This window comes from Sus scrofa, chromosome 6 (genome assembly GCF_054392235.1).
Source record: "Sus scrofa isolate SSC_HxYL_T2T_F1_AM1 chromosome 6, Sscrofa_HxYL_maternal_Yorkshire_Landrace_v2.0, whole genome shotgun sequence".
NCBI classification, from domain to species: Eukaryota; Metazoa; Chordata; class Mammalia; order Artiodactyla; family Suidae; genus Sus; species Sus scrofa.
In genome coordinates, this window is record NC_139388.1 from 56,957,511 (window position 1) to 56,981,707 (window position 24,197).

General features: G+C 53.3%; 1 protein-coding gene across 7 annotated transcripts in view; it reads right to left on the reverse strand.

Moving 5' to 3' along the window:
* ZC3H4 (zinc finger CCCH-type containing 4) overlaps window positions 1-24,197 on the reverse strand; it is a 43,163-nt gene that overhangs the window by 5,102 nt on the left and 13,864 nt on the right. For 6 of the 7 annotated variants that reach the window (XM_005664626.4, XM_084961253.1, XM_084961255.1 and 3 more), the window contains 12 exons: window positions 21,106-21,325; window positions 20,714-20,824; window positions 18,346-18,568; window positions 16,647-16,801; window positions 15,614-15,710; window positions 15,368-15,507; window positions 14,652-14,768; window positions 12,557-12,668; window positions 11,678-11,787; window positions 3,596-3,960; window positions 3,043-3,374; window positions 23-274 (listed from right to left, as the gene is read on the reverse strand). In XM_005664626.4, the coding sequence (XP_005664683.4) occupies window positions 23-274; window positions 3,043-3,374; window positions 3,596-3,960; window positions 11,678-11,787; window positions 12,557-12,668; window positions 14,652-14,768; window positions 15,368-15,507; window positions 15,614-15,710; window positions 16,647-16,801; window positions 18,346-18,568; window positions 20,714-20,824; window positions 21,106-21,325 (2,234 nt within the window). The remainder of the gene's footprint in view (window positions 1-22; window positions 275-3,042; window positions 3,375-3,595; window positions 3,961-11,677; window positions 11,788-12,556; window positions 12,669-14,651; window positions 14,769-15,367; window positions 15,508-15,613; window positions 15,711-16,646; window positions 16,802-18,345; window positions 18,569-20,713; window positions 20,825-21,105; window positions 21,326-24,197) is intronic. The other variant, XM_084961257.1, reaches the window with a different exon arrangement.

A 24,197-nucleotide genomic window follows, 5' to 3' on the forward strand; every position in this document is an offset into this window, starting at 1 on the left:
TGCCCCTGGGGAGGACACATGCCTTCCTCATTCTCCCGGTCCTGCTTGCTGCTCTCAGCCAGCCTCCTCGCTCTCTCCTCCTCCTCCTGCTGCTTCTGCTGGATCCTCAGGTACAGGGCCCTCTGGGCCGAGGGCAGGAAGTCGGGGACACCGGCGCCCGGCTTCGGCCGGCCTGGGGGCCCTCCCTCAGAGAAGCTGTCAGGCTCCAGAGGGTGCTCGGGGAAGAGGTGCTCCCCAGGCTCCCCCGGCAGCTCTTCGTAGTGCCCGTAGTCCTCTGTGGCAGGGAAGAACCGAGGGTTCACGTCGGGAAGGGCCGCACAGCGCCAACTCCGACCCACCCTTGCCCTTCACTGGAAACCGCCCCCGATGGCGATGGGTGGGAGCGAGCAGCCCCCCCAGCCCTTCCTGCCCCCCCCATGGGGCCCGCGGAAGCCCAACAGCGGGAGACGGAGCAGCCAGTGGGGAGTCCCCACCTAGGATGCAGCCACTGACAATGGGGTGCACAGTGTGGCTTAGTGACATGGGCAAATGCTCATGAAGTGAAAACAGGACGGAACGTCATACAAATGTTTATCAATTGCAAAGAAAAGGCTTTGAAAAGACAGACAGAAGACAGCCCCTCTGGAATGAGACTGGGAGAGGGGCTGAGAGATCTTTCACTTTAGGGGCCCCTGAACCCCACACACGTTTATGAGCATGGTGTTGCAGAAGGGGATGGGGTGGGGTGCTGCTCCCACAGAGCATCTAGGAAGCACAAGACTGAAGGGTCTGCCTCCACTGCTGAAGGGCAGGCAGCCACCTCCTCGACAAATTCTACCCAAGTCGGAGCCAGGGACGGGGGAAGAGCACAGGGGGGTGCAGGACGACGCACGCGGAGACCGAGTGTGTGTGTATCGGGGACAAAGCCTAGTTGGCACCGCCCCACAGAAGGTTCTGCAATGAACCCAGGAAGAGAATCTTTATCTTAAACTTTCAGGATTCAAATGATTAAATCTGTAAATACTTCACACACAAAGCACTTGAAGCAAAAAGTGAAAGGTCACTTTTTTCTAGCCCATGAACTTCGTAACACATCAAGCTGATGGGTGAGCCGCTCTGTGTCACACCCTGGCTGGGTACATGGCTTAAACCACAGTCCCACCCATCATCCCTGCTTGGAATTTAAGAGTGAATTACTTGATGGTCCTGCAATTCTGAATGTACTAAAAGCTACTGCACAGCATTGAGAGAGGAGATTTCATGACGCGGACATCAGAATGAGTTACTCCAGGAGTTCCCGTCGTGGCGCAGTGGTTAACAATCCGACTAGGAACCATGAGGTTGCGGGTTCGGTCCCTGCCCTTGCTCAGTGGGTTAACCATCCGGCGTTGCCGTGAGCTGTGGTGTAGGTTGCAGACGCGGCTCGGATCCCGCGTTGCTGTGGCTCTGGCGTAGGCCGGTGGCTACAGCTCCGATTGGACCCCTAGCCTGGGAACCTCCATATGCCGCGGGAGCGGCCCAAGAAATAGCAACAACAACAACAACAAAAAGACAAAAGACAAAAAAGAATGAGTTACTCCAGAGACAGCAGCCATCACCGGCTTGGGAGACTTGGATTTCTCCCCGCAGACCCTCTCCAGGCCCGTGTCACTACACACACTGTTTATGAGGGGAGAAGACGGGGGCAGACACAGCCTCTCCAGGTCGCCTGCTCTTCCCGCTTGAGAACATGCCCCTGCCCTCTCCTCCTCAGGACTTTGAACCGTATCCTTTGCCCCCACCGACCCCAGCCTGGTCGGCTCCCTGGCCCTCCCTCCACGGTTCCGCATGGCTGTCAAACAGGTACCTCACGCTTGATATGGCCGAAGCAGAAGTGCTGCCCCCCCATCCCCCAGCAGGATTTCTGGCAACGGGGCTGGCGAGCACGCCCGTCGAGGGACTCCACCCCAGCCGCCTCGTCACATGGACCCTACAGCGCCACCTCCAAACCTAGCCCTGCTACTCCCTGGAGGCGCCCAGCCGCCGCCCACCTCACCTCTGCCCAGGATGACTCATGGGCAGCCCACGAGGCTCCCGGACTCCACCCTGGACCCTACCAACACCCGTCGCCCTGCCGCCCCTCCACCGAGTCCCCCTGGTCATGGCCTGCAGTCCTGTGTTCTGGGACCTCGCCCCCACCTCCCTCTGCTTTTCTCAAACAGGACGCCTGGCTGGGGCCTCCCTACCTGCGGGAGCTGCTACCTCTGCCATGCCCGGGAGCTCCTTCCCCCTTCACGCCCAACTCGCATTCCCTCTTCTGCCAGGCCTCTGCTGACTGGGGCGCCCCCGAACACAACACAGCCCGCTGCAGCTGCCTCCACCCTGTCACCTCCCCCTGCGGCCCAGCTCGCCTCTAGTGATGACTCGCGCTGCAATGAGCCTATGTGCTTATGCACACGTCTCCTGCCTGCTTCTCCCGCTAAAATGCAGTTAAGGCAGAGGCCACGTGCTCTGCTTGCTCCAACCCCAGGCCTGGAAGCACACCTGGCCCTTGGCAGCAAGGACGCATCTCATCCTTTGGAAGGCTCCGACTGATGTGGCACTGTCACCTAACCAGCCCACGGTCAGACACCTAACTTGTCACCAACACATGTTCTTGTTTTAGCAAGAAAGGAAGGAAAGGAGGAAGGAAGATGGTCAGTGGTGGGGACAGAACAGCAGAGTCGCAAGGCAGCTCCAAGCCCAGAACCATCTGGAAGGAGGCCGCTTTGGCTGAGGGCACCTCAGCCTTGTACTCGATCCTATTGCATACCGCCCCGCTAACTCCCCAGGCTCCCGTTCACGCAGATCAAGCTGGACTTATAAAAAATTAAATAAATTACAGCAATGATAAGCATAACACTCCTTTTGGATTCAACATAGTGACACATGTCACTGAAAACGCTCAACCACTCACAGGACAGAGATGGAGTTGGATTCATGTTTTCCAAGACTCAGACCAAAGAAGAAAAACCAGATCTTCCTGACTACATTCCACTGTGCCAACCCAGCAGCCCCAGCTGGCCCCACCCAAGCCCTGCATACCTGTGTCCCCAATGAGGCCTGGCTCCATTTCCATGCCCTCCTGCTGCTGGTAGAAGTTTTCATAGAAGTTCTGGGCTGGCGGGATGGGGGGCATCATTCCAGAATGTGGGGAGTCTCCAGGACCATAGGGCATCATCGGGGGGCCTCCAGGTCCCATGGGTGGGCCCGGGTTCATGCCTGGGCCCATTGGCATGTCGGGGTGCATGTCGGGGTGCATGTCAGGGTGCATGTCCGGGTGCATGTCAGGGTGCATCGGGCCCCCCATCGGCCCTGGGGGTCCCATGTTGGGCCCAGGGCCCATTGGCCCTGGGGGTCCTCCGGGTCCAGGGAATCTAGAAGGAGAAAATGGTATTGTGAAAGGGGCTGCAGAGGAAGGGTGGCGGCCACAGTCCTGAGGAGACCCAGAGGCCTCCTCATGGTTGAGCAACAAGCAGCTCCAACTTGGGCCTTGGAGCTTTGGAGAGAGGCAGGAGGCTGGCTCGGCCAGGCTAATGGCGACAGGCCCCGGCACAGAGGAGCCTGGCTGAGCCCAGAACAGCCCCAGGGCACTCACCTCACACCCAGCTTCTCGGCCAGCTGTCCTGTGGGCCGCACTACAATCTCAAACAAGGAGGGGATCTTCTTGTTGTACATGTCCTGCTGCTGCTGCAGCTGCTGTGGGGACAGCGGCTCATGCACCGGCATGGGCATCTGAGGGGGCCCAGGGGGTGGAGGCGGGGGTGGGGGCGGGGGCGGGGGGCCACCCTGCAGGGGCCTGCCATTTGGAGAGGTGGGGGCCGGCGGGCCGGGCGGGCGGGGCGGGGTGGGCAGGAGGCCCACGCCAGGGGGTGGTTTGGGCAGGGGGTTGATGCCCTGCTTCTTCAGTTCCTCGACTTCCTTCTCATCCTCGGCGCCTGCTTCCGCGTCATCGGCCAGCATCTGCGGGTGAGAAGGAGGAAAGGCGGCGAGGCTCAGGACTGGAGGGTCAGGTTAGAGCACACTCACACCTGCCTGAGGGCTGAACTTCCTGAGGAAAACTCGCCAATACCCTGAGGCCATCACAGCCTAAGGCCGATGACCTCTGAGCCTCTTTGGTTCAGAAATCAGGGACCCACACTACTGCATGCACACTCGGTGACCAGCTGACAGGAGAGCCGTTCTTGTTTTGCAGCAAAGTACACGTACTGTAACATGCACCACGGCACCATTTTCACGTGTACAATCCAACAAAATGATGTGCATTCACGATGCTGGGCAACCACAACCTCTACCTGGTTCTAGAACTTCTCTATCCCCGCAAATAAGACTCCTACCACTCAGCAGTCACTCCCCATCCCCCCGCACCCCCGGCCCCCGCAACCCCTAATCCACTCCCTGTCTCCAAGGATTTGTCTTATTCCGGACAGTTCATACAAACAAAACCCTATAATGTGCAATCTTTTGTGACTAGTTTCTTTTGTGTGTGTGCTTTTTTAAAAAAGTCGTTAATTTTTTAAATATTTAATTAAGTTATATTTTTAGGGCTGCACCCACAGCATACGGAGGTTTCCAAGCTAGGGGTCAAATCAAAGCTGTAACTGCCGGTCTGCAGTTCACAGCAATGCCAGATCTTTAACCCACCGAGCAAGGCCAGGGATAGAACCCGCATCCTCACGGATACTAGTCAGATTTGTTTCGCTGAGCCGTGACAGGAAAGCCTAAATTTAAAAAAAAAATTTATTTATTTTTGGTTGTTGTTTGTTTCTGTCACTGGCTTCCTTCACTTAGTGTGGTGTTTTCAAGACGCATCCATGTTGTAGTTGTGTCACTTATTTTATCTATTTCAAGACTAATAGTCCTTTCCTGTTTGGATTTTAAGCGTCTCTCACCGCACCTGCAATGAAACCTCAATCGCTTAGGAGGGCTTCACAGGGCAGCAGGGCTGGACATCTGGGGAGGACTTCGTGGCACCCTGGAAGGTTCATTTCCTTCTACGGTACACGGACTCCTCTACCCTAGGCATCCAGCCCAGTTTCGGTTCTGCGGACAGCTAAGCTCTTTCCAGCGCGAGGCCCTGGCCTGGCCCAGGCCTCTCCCTGGGCGTTTATTTTTCCCTCCATTCCTCACGTGTGGCTCTGTGTCCCCTACATGTCGGGGTCTCTTACTAAAGGCCAACTCCGCGTGACTGTCCTGGTCTCCTGTCTTCACTACCGGGACACCCACAGCTCCCTTGAAAATAATGCCCAGGCTTTGTAAGATTTTATATTTAGTTGTACCTTTGTTTACTCCTGGCCCAATGATACCAACCCCAGGAGAGCAGGACCTTCAGCGCCCACTGTAAGGCCTGATACAGGGAGATGGACAAACTCAAAGTCTTACCAGTCAGGATGCTGTGCCGAAGTTACCACCACAGGTGTACCTACTTTTCTTGGAAGGCCAGCTTGCAATAGTGGCCTTCAGCTAGTGCCCAGGAACCTGGATGTTCAAGAGGCCCCCCGCATTCCCTGTGTCTCGAATGTTTGTACACACAATGTGCTTTGTGCAGAACATCACTTTTCCTTCTGGGAGTCTGGGGTTGCATATGTGCCAGGCAGAGGCTGCCCTCAATAAAGCCCTGGGCACTGAGTTTCTAGCGCATGCCCATGATGCAACATCCCACACATGCTGTCACAACCCGAGGAGTTAAGCCTGTCCCTACAACTCCATGAGCCCGAGTGCTCTTGGAAGCTGGTGCCTGGTTTCTCCAGTCTTCGCCCTGAGCCTTTCCCTTGGCTCGTTCTGCTCTGTGTGCTTTCATTAGGATAAATGCTTAGCCATGAGTAGGACTACATGCTTGGCCCTGGGAGTCGCCCCAGCAAACTGGCCAATCTGGGCCTGCATCACCTTGGAGACCCTGGCACAGATGGCTTAGTGGATCCTAACATGGGGTCCAGAGACGGCCCATCCCTGGCCCCTCAGCCTCAGCGCTGCTCAAGAACTCCTTGTGCTCCTCCACTGAGCATGGTGGGGACTGTGGGTGGTGGAAGCAGGCATCCCTGGCCAGTGTCAGGCATTTCCTGGCTTTTTTCTCTCCTTACCACTAGCAACGGTATATGGGCCCATGGAAGCAGGGTCCAAGAAGAATTTGGCTTCAAGGGAGATGGAAAACGTGGACTGATCAGTGGAAAATATTTGTCCCTTAAAGCCCTGCTACTCAAGGGGTGGTCTGGTTGTAGACCAGGAGCACAGGGGGACCTGACGAACCAGGACTGCATTTTAACACGTGTCCACTGCAGTTTGGAAAACACCGCCGGAGACGAGCTGTGCTGGGAGAGCCCAGTACCTCACAGTGTCTTAGCACCGCTCTCGCTGGGGGTATGGGGCCCAGGGGCCCTGACTGCTCCACTGCCCCCCGTCCCACCTGCTTCCCTCCCTCTGGCCAGCTGGCCCCTTTCAGTTCCTCAACTGTGCCCGCAGCCGTTGCTCACACCGTGTCTCCTGCCAAGCACGTGTCTCTGTCATTCTTCCGGTTAGCACAGTGTCACCTCCTCACCCAGCCTCCCCTCCTATCAGCCTGTTAGAGTGTCTCTGGGCTCCCTGCCCATTCTCTCTGCTGCCCCGATTCCGGTATGCCATCAGTATCTATCTGATGATTGCATCCTATCTCCTCACCAGTGTCCCCCCACCCAATGCCCAGGACAGCACTTGCCACAGACTAGGTATGGCCACACATTTGTTAAATAAACGAGCAAGAAAAACAAGCAGATGCATCTCCCTCGCACTCCCTGGACGCTAGAGGATGGGCGCAGCAGGGCCGGGGGCGCGGGGGTGTAATAAAGGAGGTGGGGCTGACTGCCACCGTGGCTGCTGGTCTTCCTCCCCAGCTCCCTGGCCCGGAGGGCCTGTCCACCCTCTGGCCTTTGGCTGCTGCCCACTCTTGCTGGGCTACTCCACAATCTCAGCTACAGGTGCCATCTCCATCTGGCCACACCCCAGTCCCCATGCCACTAGCTTGGCTCTGTGAAGGATGGACCTGCCACCACCTGACCGCTGACCCAAGATCAGGGCGTTATCCCCGACTCCTCCCTTCACATATTCCACACCCAAACCCTGCCCTGGAGCTGGGGCCCAGCCCTCCTAGTGGCTACCTGCCCGGCCCAGACCTACCCTCCACCCCAGACCTACCCTCCACCCCAGACCCCCTCCCAGCCTCCCGTGCGGTCTCCCCAGCCTTCTCTGCACACAAGCACAGTAACCTGCGGTTGCAGAGGTGGCCGTGCCCGGCACTGCTAGGTCCTTTCAATGGCAACTCAGTGCCCTCAGGTGCAGGCAAAACCTATCAAGGTTACACCTCATTAAACAGGAGCAAACTTGACCACAACTTCCTCTCCACCCGCAGAGGGGGTGCCATGGTCCAGCCATGAAATGCAGCACGCTCTCATCACCCTAAGACAAGAGCTGCCGGTGGCGAGCACCCAGCACTTCCCTAGGCTACTCAGCAGGCGGGAACACCCAGTTTATGGCCCTTTTGCCGGGGACAGAGCTGCGGTGATCCTGCCACTGCCATCCTTGGCATGGAGCACAGGGCTCAGCATACAGGGGCACGTAATGCACTCTAAAACCAAAGGACCTGAAGCTCTGGCCCACAGGACAGCCTCTGAGAGGGTACTGCCGATCCCCAGCAAGGCTAAGGCCCATTCTCCCACACGTTCGCCTCCTGGGGTCTGGTCTACACCTGGCACTTCAGCTTCTCCAATGTGCCCTGCCACGGGGACTCCCACTCCAGCACCCAGCCTCCCTTATCCCTTGCGCAGACCACACAACATCTCAACCAGGACTCCAGCCTGGGGACTCAGCTAGCTCCCTGCACTCATCTCTTTACCCACCTGCCCGCCCTGGGCCGAGGGTGCTGCCTTGAAGGCATGGGCTGAACTGCATCAGAGCCCAGGACGGTGATGCATAAAACACATAAGAAAAAATGACCACCCTCTGACTGCAACCCCCAAAAGCTGAACCCAATCCACTCAGGCCGTCTTGCACGATGCTGTGGAGGGACACAGCCGTCCCTAGAGTCCTGTGCGTCCCTTCTTAGGTCTCTCTGCAGCAAGGAGGTGTGCTCCCGAGCCCGTCACTCCAGACAACAAGGGCCTGGCTGGGTCCCACAACCTCCCCCACCAGGACTGATTCTGAATGATTCCAGGGTTTCCCAAAGTCCAATTTTCCTTTTCCTCTTAATGGAAAGGGACTGCTGCACCTGCATGTACACAGATGTGTGGGCCAAATAAATTAGTTCATGTCAGTTTGCTAAAAATGCTAAGCTTCTGCGGCCACGTGGAAACCATGCAAATGTTCTTCAACTGGTGACTAAATCGCCGAACTGAGATCATCTACACAATGAAGACTGCCCAGGACAGACAGAAACCACCGCCAGCAACTGCGAGAACGTGGATGAATTTCAAATCCATTACGCAGTGACGAAGCCAGATTCCAAGGGCTACAGAAACTACACACAAGTTTAGAAACTATGGACGATACACATCTACTTCTGCTGCGTTCTTGAAAAGGCAAACTATAAGGGCAGGTAGCAGATCAGGGTTGGAGATGGGAGAAATGCTGACTCTGAAAGGGAGTTTGGGGAGTGGATTTCCTCTATAGATTGTGAGGTGGCTACATGATTTTCTGTGTTTGTCAAAATTCATAGAACAGGATGGTACACAAACATACACACACACCATACCCAAGTATACATATGGCATATGGAAGTTCCCGGGCTAAGGGTTGAATTGGAGCTGCAGCTGCCAGCCTACACCACGGCCACAGCAACACTGGATCTAAGCTGCATCTGTGACCCACACCACAGCTCTCGGCAACATTAGATCCTTGACTCACTAAGCAAGGCCTGGGATCCAACCCACATCCTCATGGACACTATGTCAGGTTCTGAACCTGCCGAGTCACAATGTGAACTCCAGGAAGGTGATGCATTTGGACAGACAGAAACGTCACTGAGAAGCTGGAAAAGAAGGCTGAAGAAAAGGGAGAAAGCATACAGATGTTTTGAGAGAGGGTAGCTAAGGCCCAGTCCTAAGTGGCAACATGGCTTGGACCCAAGGGCTGACCAGGAGCCTCGTGCCCTGGCCTGGCTGACCATGCTGCAACCATCCAGGGAGAGGAAAATGGCTGACCCCATGCCTTCATCGGGGTTAATATGGGCCCGCTGTAAAAGTTTAAGTTTTACTCTCTGACCAGAAGTTCAACTCTGGGAATAGTTTTTGTAGGTTCAATACTCATTTTTTTTTTTTTTTTTTGTCTTTTTGCTATTTCTTTGGGCCGCTTCCGCGGCATATGGAGGTTCCCAGGCTAGGGGTTTAATCGGAGCTGTAGCCACCGGCCTACGCCAGGGCCACAGCAACACAGGATCTGAGCCGCGTCTGCAACCTACACCACAGCTCACGGCAACGCCAGATCGTTAACCCACTGAGCAAGGGCAGGGACCGAACCCGCAACCTCATGGTTCCTAGTCGGATTCGTTAACCACTGCGCCACGACGGGAACTCCTCAATACTCATTTTTATTATTATTATTTTTTTACTTCTTAGGGCTGCACCTGCAGCATATGGAAGTTTCCAGGCTATAGGTTGAATCGGAGCTGTAGCTGCTGGCACAGCTCATGGCAACACTGGATCCTTAACCCACTGAGTGAGGCCAGGGATGGAACCCCAGTCCTCATGGATACTAGTCAGGTTTGTTATTGCTGAGCTATGACAGGAACTCCCTGTTTTTCTTTCTTTTTTTTTTTTTTTTTTTTTTGTCTTTTTGCTGTTTCTTGGGCCACTCCTGAGGCACATGGAGGTTCCCAGGCTAGGAGTCAAATTGGAGCTGTAGCCGCTGGCTTACACCAGAGCCACAGCAAAGCGGGATCTAAGCCGCGTCTGCGACCTACACCACAACTCATGGCAACGCCGAATCCCTTAATCCATTGAGCAAGGCCAGGGATGGAAGCCGCAAACTCATGGTTCCTAGTCGGATTCGTTAACCACTGCACCACAAGGGGAACTCCTCTTTGCCGTGAGCTGTGGTGTAGGTCACAGATGCGGCTCTGATCCGGCGTTGCTGCGAGCTGTGGTGTAGGCCAGCGGCTGCAGCTCCGATTAGACCCTAGCCTGGAAACCTCCATATGCCACGGGAGTGGCTCAAGGAAAAAGCAAAAAGACAAAATAAAATAAAATAAAATAAAATGTGGCTATCAGAAAATTTAAATTTAAATTTGTGGCTCTGATCTAGAGTGCAAACTCTGACTCTCCAGCAGGGGGCAGTCCTCAGTCAGGCTGTCTTGTTCTTCAAGTGAGAAATGAAGCTGCCATTACTCTTCCCACTACTTACCCTGCAAGTGACTCACAAACTCTAGACAGCTACTGGTTACAAAACCCTGTTCTTAGAATAATAGGCCAAAAGGCCAGGCAAAGATGAGAACTTTCTCCACAAATGCGGTCCTGATGAGGTGTGGACATTCTTTTGCTTTGCTTTGCATGGCCTCACCTCAAGCCCTCAGGCAGCCCCTGCCCACATTTGGACAGCTGAGTCACGGATGGGTGGGTCCTTGAAGCTGGCTGAGGCACTGACTCTTTCCATTGTCAAAAAAGAGCCAACCTCCTCAAACTTTCTGGGAACCAGATGAATGGAAAGAAAGCCTTCCACTGAAAAGACATGTGCTCTTGCAACCATCCACCCTGGGATGGGTGTCAGGAAACCAAGGACAGGAACCTGAGGCCCCAAAGTCCTTGGCCTGACTCCTTTGGGAAAATAAAAGGTATGAGGGTGAGTTTCTTCTTTTTTTCTTTTTGTCTTTTTCTAGGGCTGCACCCGCGGCATGTGGAGGTTCCCAGGCTAGGAGTCTAATCGGAGCTGTAGCCACAGGCCTACGCCACAGCCACAGCAACACGGGATCCGAGCTGAGTCTGACCTACACCACAGCTCACAGCAACACTGGATCCTTAACCCACTAAGCGAGGCCAGGGTTCGAACCCGCAACTTCATGGTTCCTAGTCGGATTTGTTAACCACTGAGCCACGAAAGGAACTCCAAGGGTGAGTTTCAAGTGCCACCTGGCTGGTAAGGATGCCCTGACACCTCACTGGAGGAAGTCTCCCCACCCTGAGAGCGTCCAACTGCCCTGTACTTTGTCTGCTACATAAAAGAACCCTTAAGAATTGCAAACTTTATACCCTTCTATCAAAACAGAACCCATCCCTGGAATTCCCTAGTGGCCCAGTGGGTCAAAGACCTGGTGTTGTCACTGCTATGGCTCAGGTCACTGCCATGGCAAAGGTTGATCTCTGGCCTGGGAGCTTCTGTGTGCCGTGGGTGTGGCCAAAAAAACCCAAACCCAAACAATCAAACAAAAGAACCCATCCCAGGTCTCTGCTCCTCTTTGTGCACCATGGGGCTCTCTCTACAGGACAGCTAAGAAATCACGACTGTGTCTGGAGACACATCAGGCAACACCCTCTTAGGTAGCTGCCCTCAGTGAAAAGTGCCCTGGCCAGAGATATGATACACATGCGCCCACCTCAGTTTTCTCTGCAGAGACTACCGGCTTCGTGTCCTCAACATGGCCCAGCCCAGAGGCCAGAGAGGCAGGGGTAGTGCCGCATTAACGGAAGGCGCAGCGCCTGGCTCCTGTCAGCCCGGGCCTTACCTTATCCAAGAGCTCTCTCGTCTCCTCAGTCAGAGGGTCGTGTGAGAACATGCAGTCGTCACCGTTGATGCAGTTCCCAGTGGTGTGATACAACTTACAGGGAAAATCACGTTCATGGCAAGTTAAGGCAAATGCTTCATCTCATGAAACCCACCCAACTGAGGACAGAATCCAAGTCTCTTTTAGAGATGAGGAAACAGAAGCCCAGAGAGGGGAAATGACTGGCTCAGGGTTGCACTGCAGGTTGGCAGCTGACCCAAGAGGAGACCCTGGGTCTGGAGAGCTTCCCACCCCACCACTTAGGCCTTGAGGCTGTACCCTCAGATAGTCATTCCACAGAAATAGGGGAAATTTTCAATGATTTGCCCAAGGTTATGTAACCATTTGGAAAAGTCTCAGAACAACAGCAGGTAATGATATAGGCCAGTACACTTGACCACTGGACAATATGGGGGTCAGAGATGCCAACCCTCTGTGTAGTCAAAAATCCAAGTACAACTTATAATCCGTCCTCTGTATCCTTGGCTCTGCATCTGTGGATGCAACGAACCACAAACTGTGTAGTCCTGCAGTGTTTACTACTGAAAAAAATTCCATATCTAAGCGGATCTGCACCGTTCACATCTATGTTGTCCAAGGGCCGGATGTGTATGTAAAGAGAAAGCATAACCTGTGGGCCTGAGTTTGCTCATCTGCAGAATGGGAACAGCAGACCAGTCACAGAGGCGATGTGAGGGTTAGAAAGGAGGGAGACGCACAGGAAGCTCTTGGCATGGCAACAGCACCCGGAGCAAAAGTGCCAGGAAGGTCAGCTGTTATCACCAATAAAGCGAATAGATTGCAGCCTCCATCAGATCAGATGCAGGCGCCAAAGGATATCATGCATATAGGGGCAGTTCTCGGCTCTGGCACAAAATCCAGTGATATAAAACTTGCACAGTTCTCGCTTCTTTGGTAGCTCGATGTCATGGCTAAAATTACAGTGGTCTCCCTGGAAGAAAAAGAGAGGTGGTGAAAAGCTAAGGTGGTTTGCAAAGGGAGGTACTGCTCTGTCACTGCTGAAGCACAGAGGAACCAGGACAGAAATGAGCCCCACCCCCATCCCGAAAGGACAGGACACCCAGGAAAAGCAGGTTCGCAAGTGTGGTTCCCTGCTAATTTTATTTTCAGTCTTTTTAGGGCCGCACGCATGGTATTTGTAAGTTCCCAGGCTAGGAGCTAAACTGGAGCTGGAGCTGCCGGCCTACACCAGTCACAGCAACGCTGGATCCTTAACCCACTGAGCAAGGCCAGGGATCGAACCTGTGCCACAGCTGCAGCTCAAACCACAGCAGTGACAAGGCCAGATCCTTAACCCACTGTACCACCAAGAGAACTCCTCACTGCTTCTTTCTTTTTTCTTTTTTTTTTGTCTTTTTTGAGATTTCTTGGGCCGTTCCTGCGGCATATGGAGGTTCCCAGGCTAGGGGTTAAATCGGAGCTGTAGCCACCGGCCTATGCCAGAGCCACAGCAACGCGGGATCCGAGCCACTTCTGCAACCTACACCACAGCTCACGGCAACGCCAGATCCTCAACCCACTGAGCAAGGCCAGGGACCGAACCCGCAACCTCATGGTTCCTAGTCGGATTCGTTAACCACTGCGCCACGACGGGAACTCCACTGCTTCTTTCTAATTCTTCCTCCTCTTGCCTTCCCTTCTCTCCCCTTCTCTTACTCACTGGTTTTCACTGTTTGCTGCATGTCATACCCAGTATCCAATTTCATGCTTCTTGCTTTCTAACAGAATCCAAATTTTGTTTGCACCCAGCCATAAATACTCTTATTTCTACAACTTCCCATAGAGCTCTAGCCAATAAAATGTATGCAAAAGTCCCCAGGAAGACAATACTGCCTTGATTTAAAAAATTAAAAAAAAAAAAAAAAAAAATCCCTTCACACATTTTTCCTCCTACTACCCCTTAGACATGACGCCTGGAGGCACAGCAGCCATTAGGCAACCATGAGGATAAAAGCCACATGCTTAAAAATGGCAAAATAAAAACTAGGAAGGAATTTGGGTCCTCCAGGGTGCCACTGACCAATACACCAGCCCTGCAGTGCAGCCCTAGCCACAGACCCTTTGTTCTGAGACACAAACATCTATGTGTTTAAGCCAGTGGAGATGAGTTTTCCACTATTTGCAGTCAAACCATACAATCCAAATAAAATGACATCCAGGTGAATTGAAGAGAGAAGCTGTTCTATACCCATTCATTGCCTCTTAGGAATAGCTAACCACTTTTGTTTATATGCACTTTAAGTTTCTAAAAACAGTAAGAGTTGCAACTATAACAAGGCATATTTTATGCATAAACACATCTTTGAAACACAACAGTATTTTTTCCTAAGGCAGATACACAAGTGCAGTCCTCCCTGGGCACCTGCTTGCCAACGTCCGCCTGCTGCCTATATATATGAATAAAGAGCTGGCTGGTAGAACTAACGCTGGATCTTGCTTGCTTCCTTCATAACTCTGTGGCTCGCTGGCCCGTCTTTCAGCATTAGACTCTGCTGTGAAGTTCAAGGCTGGTCTGATTGCCCCCATCACCTCTTCTGTTTGGATGCCTTAATAATTCCCTCTCCAACATCGAAGCTCAATAATTTAACCAGGATACGCTACATCTTTGCACTAGCAAAATGTTCTAATAAAATATCTGAAGCCACATGGATTGAGTGAAAATTTTGGCCTAAATATCCCCCCAAACCAAAAAAAAACCCAAATGTGTCACCCATCTTGTTCTAGCTCGTCAGTCACTCTGAGGAGTGAACTGAGGCTTCCAGGCCCCTGGGTATCTCTCAGATAATCACTCCAGATCCATCCAAACACTGCCCTTCAGTGAGTGTGGCCTCCAGAACATTCCCAGAGGCCCACGTGTCCTTGGGAGGGGTGCCACCCTGCCCCAGGCACCCTGGCAGTGGACCGGGCCCCTTACCCATGTGCACCGCCCTTCCACGAAGTATTTGCAGATGACTTTGCCTTTCTTGTCGGACTGCTGGTGGGGTTTGTCATGGTCACTCCGCCGGTAGCTTCCGCCGCCGCCGCCGCCATCCTATGAGGAACACAGGGTGCAAATGTAAAGGGAAATGAACAGGAAGGGGGAGAGGCGCCCGTGCAGGCCGGGAGGAAACGGGCTCTAAGCGAAAGAGGGTGAGCGGGGTGGGCTGGCAGGGATGCGCATGCCCTCGTGTAACCAGAGCACTGGCCAGCAGGTTACGCCCAGCACCCGGGGCTGCGGGGCTGGAGCCCACGGTGTGGCCCGCAGGCACTCGGAGGGGCAAGGTTCTGGCACCTGGAGCTGTGGGCAGCTGAAGACCCAAGCACCGCACACCTGTGCGGGGACACATCCACTCCTAGCAGAGCGGCAGACGCCTTCCAATAAAACGCTCCACGGTGACAGGATGGGTCACCTAGAACCTCCCAAGACTGGGGGACTCAGAAAATCGGTGACCGAAGGTGCTACAGAGACGTGGTTGTAAAAGCAGAGCGTCCCACCAACAGCGCATCCCCCACAAGAGCTGACTCGTGCTGACAGGCCCTGAGGGGAACAGCTGACGGGAGCAGGGGGACAGGATCAGCCTCACGGGACAGCTCATTAGAGGAAAACAACTTTGAGTAGAAACATCAGATCAGAATGAAGAGTCGACTCACGCCCATGTCCTCATCGTAGAAGTCGTCGTCCTCATTCATTCCGCCCTTGTTCATCCCTCCGCGGCTGCCACCTCGACCACGGCCCCGGCCCATCCCTTTCCCTCGACCGCGGGAGCCCCGGCCGCGGCCTCGACTTAAGCCTGCGGAAGAGAGAAGCGGTGTCACCCTGCAGCCTCTCTCCAGGACCCACGTCCGGCAGCTGCCAGAAGGAGGCCCACGGATGTGTCCCTCCTGGCCCCTGCCCACCTCGTCCTCGGCCGTCCTTGGACCGGCGGTACTGGTTCAGCTCCTTAGAATAATCGTCATAATCCTCGTCTCCCATTGGCTCCTCACTTTCTCCATACTGGGATCCCCAAGGGAAGAAAAGCAGGAAAGTGTCATTTGGGGAACAACGAACCATGTCCTTCACGGTACACTCTGCCCCTTTCTGCCTTTTTAGTGCTCAGGACATCCGACTCAGAAAGCCAGTGAGCAACCCAGGGACGCACACCTACGCCCCCTCTGCACACGCCGCGGCCTGAGCGGCGCCAGTCCTGGTCCTTCCCCTGCAGGCGTCGCTCTCAGGGGCAGTGCCCAAAGGACGGCTGCACAGGAGACCAAAGGGCAGCGTGGAAGGGTCTCGGGCAGGGACAGAGCAGCGAATGCGGCAGTTCTCTGAGTATGTGTGCATGTGTGCACGTGTGTGCGTGTGTGCAGGAGGTGAGTCAACGGGCACTTGATTTCAAGGCATAAAATGTTTTGAGAACACACTCAGGAAGCCTGTCCTCAGCATCAGGGATGAAGTCTCTGAGAGCAGTGGGATGGGTGTATCTGACAGCTCATCCTTTGGTACTTTGAACCACTGGAAGGTTTTCTCTACTCCAAATAATAAAAGAACATTTTAAAATACATAAACCAGAGGTCCCATCATGGCTCAGCAGAAACAAATCTGACTAGGATCCATGAGGATGTGGGTTCAATCCCTGGCCTCGCTCAGTGGGTTAAGGATCTGAGCTGTGATGAAGGTTGCAGACACGGCTCGGATCTGGCATTGTGGCTGTGGCGTAGGCCAGCGCCTCAGGTCTGATTCGACCCCTACCTAGGAACCTCCACATGCTGCAGGTGCGGCCCTAAAAAGACAAAGAACCAAACAAAAAACAAAAATAAAACACACAAACCTGCCATCTGATGCTTTCTTTCCACCTTAGTCTCCCAGGCCACCTCCAACAGAGCTTGCAACCCACCAGCCAGCCGCCACCTTCAACTCCCCCCCCATCCCCCAAGCTGGAGAAAGCCTCACCTCCATCTCTTCCTCGTAGAAGTCCTCATCATCCTCAGGGTGGTCTCCTCCCATAGAGCCTCTGCCCCGGCCTCGGCTGCCCCTGCCCATGCCTCGGCCTCGAGACCCTCCACGGCTTCCTCGGCCCCGGTAGCCCCGGCCCCGGCCCCGGCTGCCTGCAAGGACATTCAGACAGTGAGGGCCAGAGTGAGCAGAACCACGAGCAAGAGAGAAGTTAACCCATCATCTACCCAAGGTCAACCATTTCCTCCCCTTCCTCCGCTACAAAGCTTTCCCAGCTGCTCCAGGCCGAATCACGGTCCCTGGGCCCCTTGATGGAGGTGGCTCAGCACTGTGGACACATACCCGCTCCAGTACTCACTACACAGTGGCATTAGCCACGGGTGCCGACAGAGCACTTGAAACATAGGGCTGACCAAAGTAAGAAATGCTGTGAGTACAGAGTGTGCACTAGATTTTGAAGACTTAGTTTAAATAAAACACAAAATATAAAATATCGATCACATCTTTTTTTCTTTTTGCTTTTTATGGCTGCACCTGCGGCATATGGAAGTTCCCAGGCTAGGGGTCGGATCAGAGCTACAGCCACAGCAACCCCAGATCCGCACCAGGTCTGTGACCTACACCACAGCTCACAGCAATGCTGGATCCTTAACCCACTGAGCAAGACCAGGGATCGAACCCGCATCCTCATGGTTACTAGTCGGATTTGTTTCTGCTGAGCCACGACGGGAACTCCACATCTATTTTTAGTATGTGTTGAAATAAGGTTTTGAATGTATCAGGTTCATAAAACGTATTATTAAAATTAATTTCATCTGTTTTATTTTTTTTTTAACGTGATCACCATAAAATGTGTAATTAAATGGCGTCTTGCATTTTATTTCTATTGGATACTGCTGATCCATAATCTCCCCAAAAAGCTGGGCCTCTTCAGGGAGGAGTCCAAGAAAGACCGCTGGAAGGAAAAAACAAATGAAAAGCCAAACAACAAGCTGAGCCTCAAGCAGGGCTAAGAACTGCTGAGCTTGAACTTCTGGAAGCCTTCTAGGGGTGGGAAATATCACTGCCAGAAGATGATTGTAAGAGGCCAGGCTGAGTCTCGGGTGCTCTGCCCTCCCCTACCATCCTCCTAGCTGCCACAGGTTCAAGGTTCAGAGGTGTGGCAATCCCATGGGCTGCAGTCACACCTTGTCAGGTGATGGGAAGGTTGGAGCAGCCAGCTGGCAAGTTACCCTCCTCAAACATGAGAGAAGCTGTCCCCTGTCTCTTCACAGTGGACCAGGAAGTGAACTTACAAAACAATCCTGGGGAGTTCCCTTGTGGTACAGTGGGTTAAGGATCTGCATTGTCCCTGCAGTAGCCCAGGTTGCTGCTGTGGTGTGGATTTAATCCCTGGCCTGGGAACTTCGTCTCGACGCAAGCATGACCAAAAAATAGCAATGACAACCACTCTTCAGCCCCAGCATCCCTCTCCTTGCCTCACACCAGCCTGGCCCCACCTCCACCACGCCTCGGCTCTGGACCTCCCCTCACGTGGCTGAACTCTGGCCCCCTGTGCTTGTGTGTGCAGCTCCCTGCCCATCTCTTCTCCCAGACTTGACGCTTCATGAGCACAGGGCCAATCAGGTGTGTCTCACTCTGCACCTTGCTCCCAGGTCTGCTCCGACACCCAGAGGCCGAAGCTGTTGGGTCTCACCTCGGCCTCGGCTGCTGCCCTCCTTGGCACGCCGGTACTGGTTCAGCTCTTTGGTGAAGTCGTCGTAGTCGTCCTTGCCCATGTCCTCCTCCTCGTCACCCTCGTACTCCCCATACTGCTCATTCTCGTAGTCTTCATACATGCTGTAGCCTTTGCTGTCCATCTTGGAGTAGGCCTTCTTGGGCAGGGGCGTGGTATGCGACGGGGGGTACTGCTGATGGGACTGATGGGGAGAGGAGGGTGAGCCGGCCCTGGGGTCTCGGGTCCAGACTACCAAGATCCCCACCGATCCCTGAACTGGTCCATCTGTCTGGGTATCTCTGCTGTCCCTGGGGTGAGATGCTAGTCCCAAGCCACTCTTGGGCCTGGTTCCCACCGGAGTGAGATGCATCCCGTTTGTGAGATATATGTTTCGAGTCTTCAGAAAGAGCCACAGACTTAAAGAAACTTGAGAAACACACACCTCATGATCCCTGAAGAAGTGGAGAGGGCGTACTTCCCAGGGACATAGAACAATCTCATTTGGGGAGGGAGCCTGGTAGGCTAGAGGGGTGCTCCTTAGTCAAAATTTTCCTGGGGCTGTGGAATTCAACGAATGAGCCAAACTAGAAAACTATTTTAAATAATGCTTTTCAATGTGTGCTAGTCCCAAGAGATAACAGGATGAAGTTAAAAAATACACACATGTGCGCGCGCGCGCACACACATATATACGGAAACCACCAAGATGTCCTTTCAGCAGGTAAATGGGTGAGCAAACTGGTACATTCACACAATGGAGTATTCATTCCGTAATTAAAAGAAATAAGGAGTTCCCGTCGTGGTGCAGTGGTTAACGAATCTGACTGGGAACCATGAGGTTGCGGGTTCGGTCCCTGCTCTTGCTCAGTGGGTTAACGATCTGGCGTTGCCGTGAGCTGTGGTGTAGGTTGCAGACGTGGCTCGGATCCCGCGTTGCTGTGGCTCTGGCGTAGGCCGGTGGCTACAGCTCCGATTCAACCCCTAGCCTGGGAACCTCCATATGCCGCGGGAGCAGCCCAAGAAATAGCAACAACAACAACAACAACAAGACAAAAAAAAAAAAAGAAATAAGCTACAGAGCTATGAAAGACAGGGAGGGACTGTAAACACATACCACTAAGTGAAAGAAGCCCAGGTGGAAAAGCTACGTACTATGTGAGTCCAATTATATGACATTCTGGAACAGGCAAAACTAGAGAGACACTTAGAACACTGGTGGTTGTGGGGAGGGAGTGGTGAACAGGTGAAGTGCTGAGGACGTCTAGGGAACTGAAACCCTATTTTATATGATGGTTCATCGTGAATCGATAGCAACACGCATTGATCAAAACCCAAGGAACTGTGAAACACAAAGGGGAACCCTAATATAAACTACGGACTCTAATAAAAAATAACACACTGGAGGAGTTCCCGTGTGGCTCAGCGGTAACGAACCCGACTAGTATCCAGGAGGACATGGGTTCGATCCCTGGCCTTGCTCAGTGGGTTAAGGATCCAGGTTGCCGTGAGCTGTGGTGTAAGTCACAGACCTGGCTGGGATCTGGCATTGCTATGGCTCTGGCATAGGTCAGCAGTAGCAACTCTGAATGGACCCCTAGCCAGGGAACCTCCATATGCCTCTGGTATGGCCCTAAAAGGACAAAAAATAGGGGGAAAAAAAAAAAAGCCTCAACCCCTAGTTCCCAAAGCTCATGATGTTCCCTCCATTGCCTGCCAACCTCTGATTTAAAATGTGAATCTGTATTAGTAGATCAACGTCAACTATAATATCTTACAAGTTATCTGTTATGATGGATGATGCTGGGACATCGTTAAGAACTACTAGCTTTATAAGTATTTTTTATTAAAACTTGAAAATCTACATCGACTTACTTTACTGGTTTTGCTGGGGGAAGAAAACAATACACAAACTGGGACAAATAATCAAAATTTACGTTTAAGCTCCATGATAGAATAGGATAAATATTTAACTTCTGGTCTCACAACATCTGAAATGATTTAATGATAACTTAATTCTCATGCCAGTTTTCCACAAAAGCTCATTTCTAAACAGTGGAAAAGTCAGCAATGACAGGGAGAAATCATCTTTATTGGATGCACTGGTCCTACCCAGGGCACAGGAAGAAGTGGCACAGAGATGACTGATCAAACGCCAGCTCCTGTCCATCAGAGCTGTGCAAGCAGGCCCAAGTTCTCTAAGCCTCAGTCTGGGGATAAAAATACCTGATCTTGAAGAATTCAAATCCATGTGAAAGGCCACACCAGGAGGCCCAGCACATAGCAAGCGCCTAGCAAACATGGACAATGTTATCGCTCCGTGAGGAGCCCCTGACCAGCCATTACTCACCGGCGCGTACGGGGGGCTGTACTCTCTGTACTTGCGGTGCCCCTTCTCACTGGGGCTGAAATCCGAGTCATCCGAGAAGTCAGAGAAGTCATCGCTGGAAGAAGCATGGCGCTGCAATGACAGGGGCAGAGGGTTCAGTGCTTCTGCTGCAGGCAGGCCACAGCGTGGACTGCTGGAATGTGCCAGAAGGGCTCTGTGCTCTACGTGAAATGCCTCACCTAGGGGCATTTGGTGGCAATGGAGCATGAGCTACCAAGGTCTTCATTGGGGAAAGGAAAAGCAGCACTGTTAAAAGTGCCCTCCGGCCTGACACAGCAAGCCCAGCCCCAGGGTGCCGGCCGGCCGCCCACCCACCCGGGCAGCACAGGCCCAGTGCGGCCTCCGGGACCTACTTTGTGCTTGGATTTCCGCCTCTTCTTGGATCTCCTCTTCTCCTTCTCTCGCTCTTTCTTGCGTTTCCGCTTCAGCCTCCGGTGAGACTTCTCCTCGTCAGAATCGCTGTGGTGCTTATCCCCCTTCTCCTTCCGGCTCCTCTCCGGGCCTCCGGAGGTGTCCTGGGTCTCCTCGGCCCCGTCATCTTCCAGTTCGCCTTCTTCCAACTCACCATCCTCCCTACAAACCAACCCCAGAGCCGACATGAACACGGGGTTTGAGAGGAGACCCTCGGGGACTCTGGAACTGGCCAAGGCCGACAGGAACACGGCCGATGCTGAGACAGAGGCCTGGGGAGGGGACCACGCTGTGTCCTGCTCCGTCTCTTATCTCCCCCTGGAGGGTCCTGTCCTGGCTGGGGGGCAGGGGGGCCAAGGCTTTTAAAGGTACTGCTACTAATGAATCGTTCAGGTCCCTGGGCCCCAACTTTCAAGGCCAGCTGCACAGCTCTGGGCCAGAGGGGGGAACTGAGCAGGGAGAAAGGGGAAGGGTCCTAGACCCGAGACCCTTCTTGAGGTCCCCACACGACGGCTGTCAGACTGCCCACAGAAGGGGTTTGCCCTTGTTTCCCACCTGACTCACCTCGCCTCTGGGCATCCTTCCTAGCCTCCCCATCCTAGCATCTCCTGACTTGGTCAAATCCCCACGTCAACCCAATCTCTAGGACTTTAAAAAATAAAAGCACTCCCCAAATATGACCGATGCTGCCAATAGGATATTGTGAGTATCTACAGATCTGTGGGGTGGGGTGGGGGTGAGGGATAAAACAGGGTTAAGAAAGCAGCAGCTGGAAAAATACTCCAGTTTTGAGCCAAACCCACAGTTACAGTTCTCACAAGTACAGGAGGTTTTTTTGGTTTTTGTTTTTTAGTGACTATAAAAAAAATAATAATAATTTAAAAACTCCCAAAGTTCCTGATGCATGATCATGGTTAAGTATGTGTGAGAGCATAAAAAACTCCTTCCAAAAAACAAACAAACAAACAAACACCTCCTTCCTTCTCCATTATCTAAGACCCACGAAGAGAATGAAGAAAAGATAAAGGAAACGTAGTGAACCCCTGTCCTAAAAGGCTAACCACAAAGGGAACTAATCCAGACAGCAAAGGCCTTGGCTGTTGTGCTGGGACCAGGTCGGTGTGGGAATAAGCTCAGCAGACAAGCCCAGCCCCTGGAGCCGGGAAGGTTCTAAAAGGCTTTGTAGGAAAACAACTGCCGACCTCTCTGAGGACCCTTCACAGCCTATTCGCTCACATCGCTCCCTTTGTGCGTCTCCACGCTGTGCCCCAACTGTCAAGGAGACCTTCCTATTAACTCTCATTCCCAATTCAAAGGGGTCGAGGCACAGCTTAAATCCCAAGAAGTCCAGCCCCCGTCTCCCCCCCCCCCCGAAAACTGTTGCCCCAGCAGAGGTCAAGGGCAGCTCTCAAACACAGAATGCAGGACCAAAACCTCCTCCTGGTGCCTCAAAGTAAAAATACAGAGGGGTGACAGATGGGTGCCTCGTGCAGTTTCCTTGTAACCCGCCAGGTCGTCCTGGGCCAGCCTCAGGAAGATGCTGAGTAAACTTGGAGGAGGCAGCATCCCTGACCAGTGAGGCCCCTGCTGGTTTGGGTGCGGCCCACAGGTGGAGCCGCTCTCAGGGGAGCGGCTCTGCTGGAACGGCCCCACCCACAGAAAAAGCGCCACCTAACTGGGGAAACTGGTTTTGGCGAGCTTGTCAAGCAGAGGGGGAAGCTGTTATTCAGATTCGGGGGCAGGGCACACTTCCTGCTGCTGCCTGGAGTTTCACAGGACACTGGGAGAGTGGTTCCCAGAGCAAAATGAGGTGTATCCCTGCTGGGGACACTGTGGGAGGGCCAGGTCACCACCCGTCAGGAGAAATACACGGTGAGACAGACTAGAAAAACAGACGCTATGGGAACCGGGGAAAGCCCAGAGACAGACCAGAGAGGAAAGGGTTGGAATTCTGTGAAGAAGAGCTAAAAAAAAAAAAAAAAGCCCCTCTCTCCATACTGGAATCTGGAACGGGAAAAGCTGAGGACAGGGGTGTAAAGCAGCCAGAACTCCAGGGCAGGGATGGAGGGAACATGGGGAGACAGGAACTGCCTGGGGGGCCTAGAAGCCCAGATGAATGCAAAGAGCAAAAGGCCCTCCTGGAACCGGGAGAGGTCTGTCAGAATGGAAGGGACTGTGGGACACCATTAACTGTCATTTCCAAACAGGAAGAACTTAAAGGGACAGGAGACAAAAGGATCTGTTGAGGTCAGACAGAAGTGGCAGGAAGCTGGCTCTAAGCTCGCCATTCCTCCTTAATCTGTGAGGAAGGAGAGGGAAGACAGAGCCCATGCATCAACCGCCTACTTGGGGCAACATTTCTGAGCCATCTTCTCTGTACCAGGTCCTTGAGCACCTCTTGTTCTGCATCGTCCTTGCAGGAAAAGATACACATTGCAGGAAACCCAGTCCACAGGGCAAGGTCTATGCCACAGGGCCGAGGGTGTCCAGCCAGAGGGAGTTGGTATCCCCAGGCACTGCCCCACTGCTACAGCTCACGGGTGAGGACACTGTGGCAAGAAGCAAAGGTCTTGCCCAGGATCAGGTGTGACTCCCATCCCTGTTCTGCTGCCTCACATCAAACACCCGGGGGGAGGGGAGACACAAAAGACCATCCGAGCAACTCCCAGAGCTTTACCCATCATCAAGAATAATTCCAGAAGGAGGTCTTTTCATTCCAAAGGATTTATCCAAGGCAGGGAAGTGCGGCAATCAAATCCACCATACAAAGACTTTTAGCCGAAGACAGATTCTCTGCATTATCTATATTTACAACTCCAGGCAGATCTGGGCTCAGTGAGAATCTACAACTTTTCACAAACCAGGTAAGTGGACACTTGAAACTTTGTGCCCTTGGAGTTGGGAGCAGCCGAAAAATAAACAGGATACCAAATGCCCCTAGTGATTTCTGAAGGACACTGGGATGGCCACACTTGCCAGTCCACTGTGCCCGCTCAGTGCCATCTGGCCCCATCATGCTCTCCAACTCTTCAGA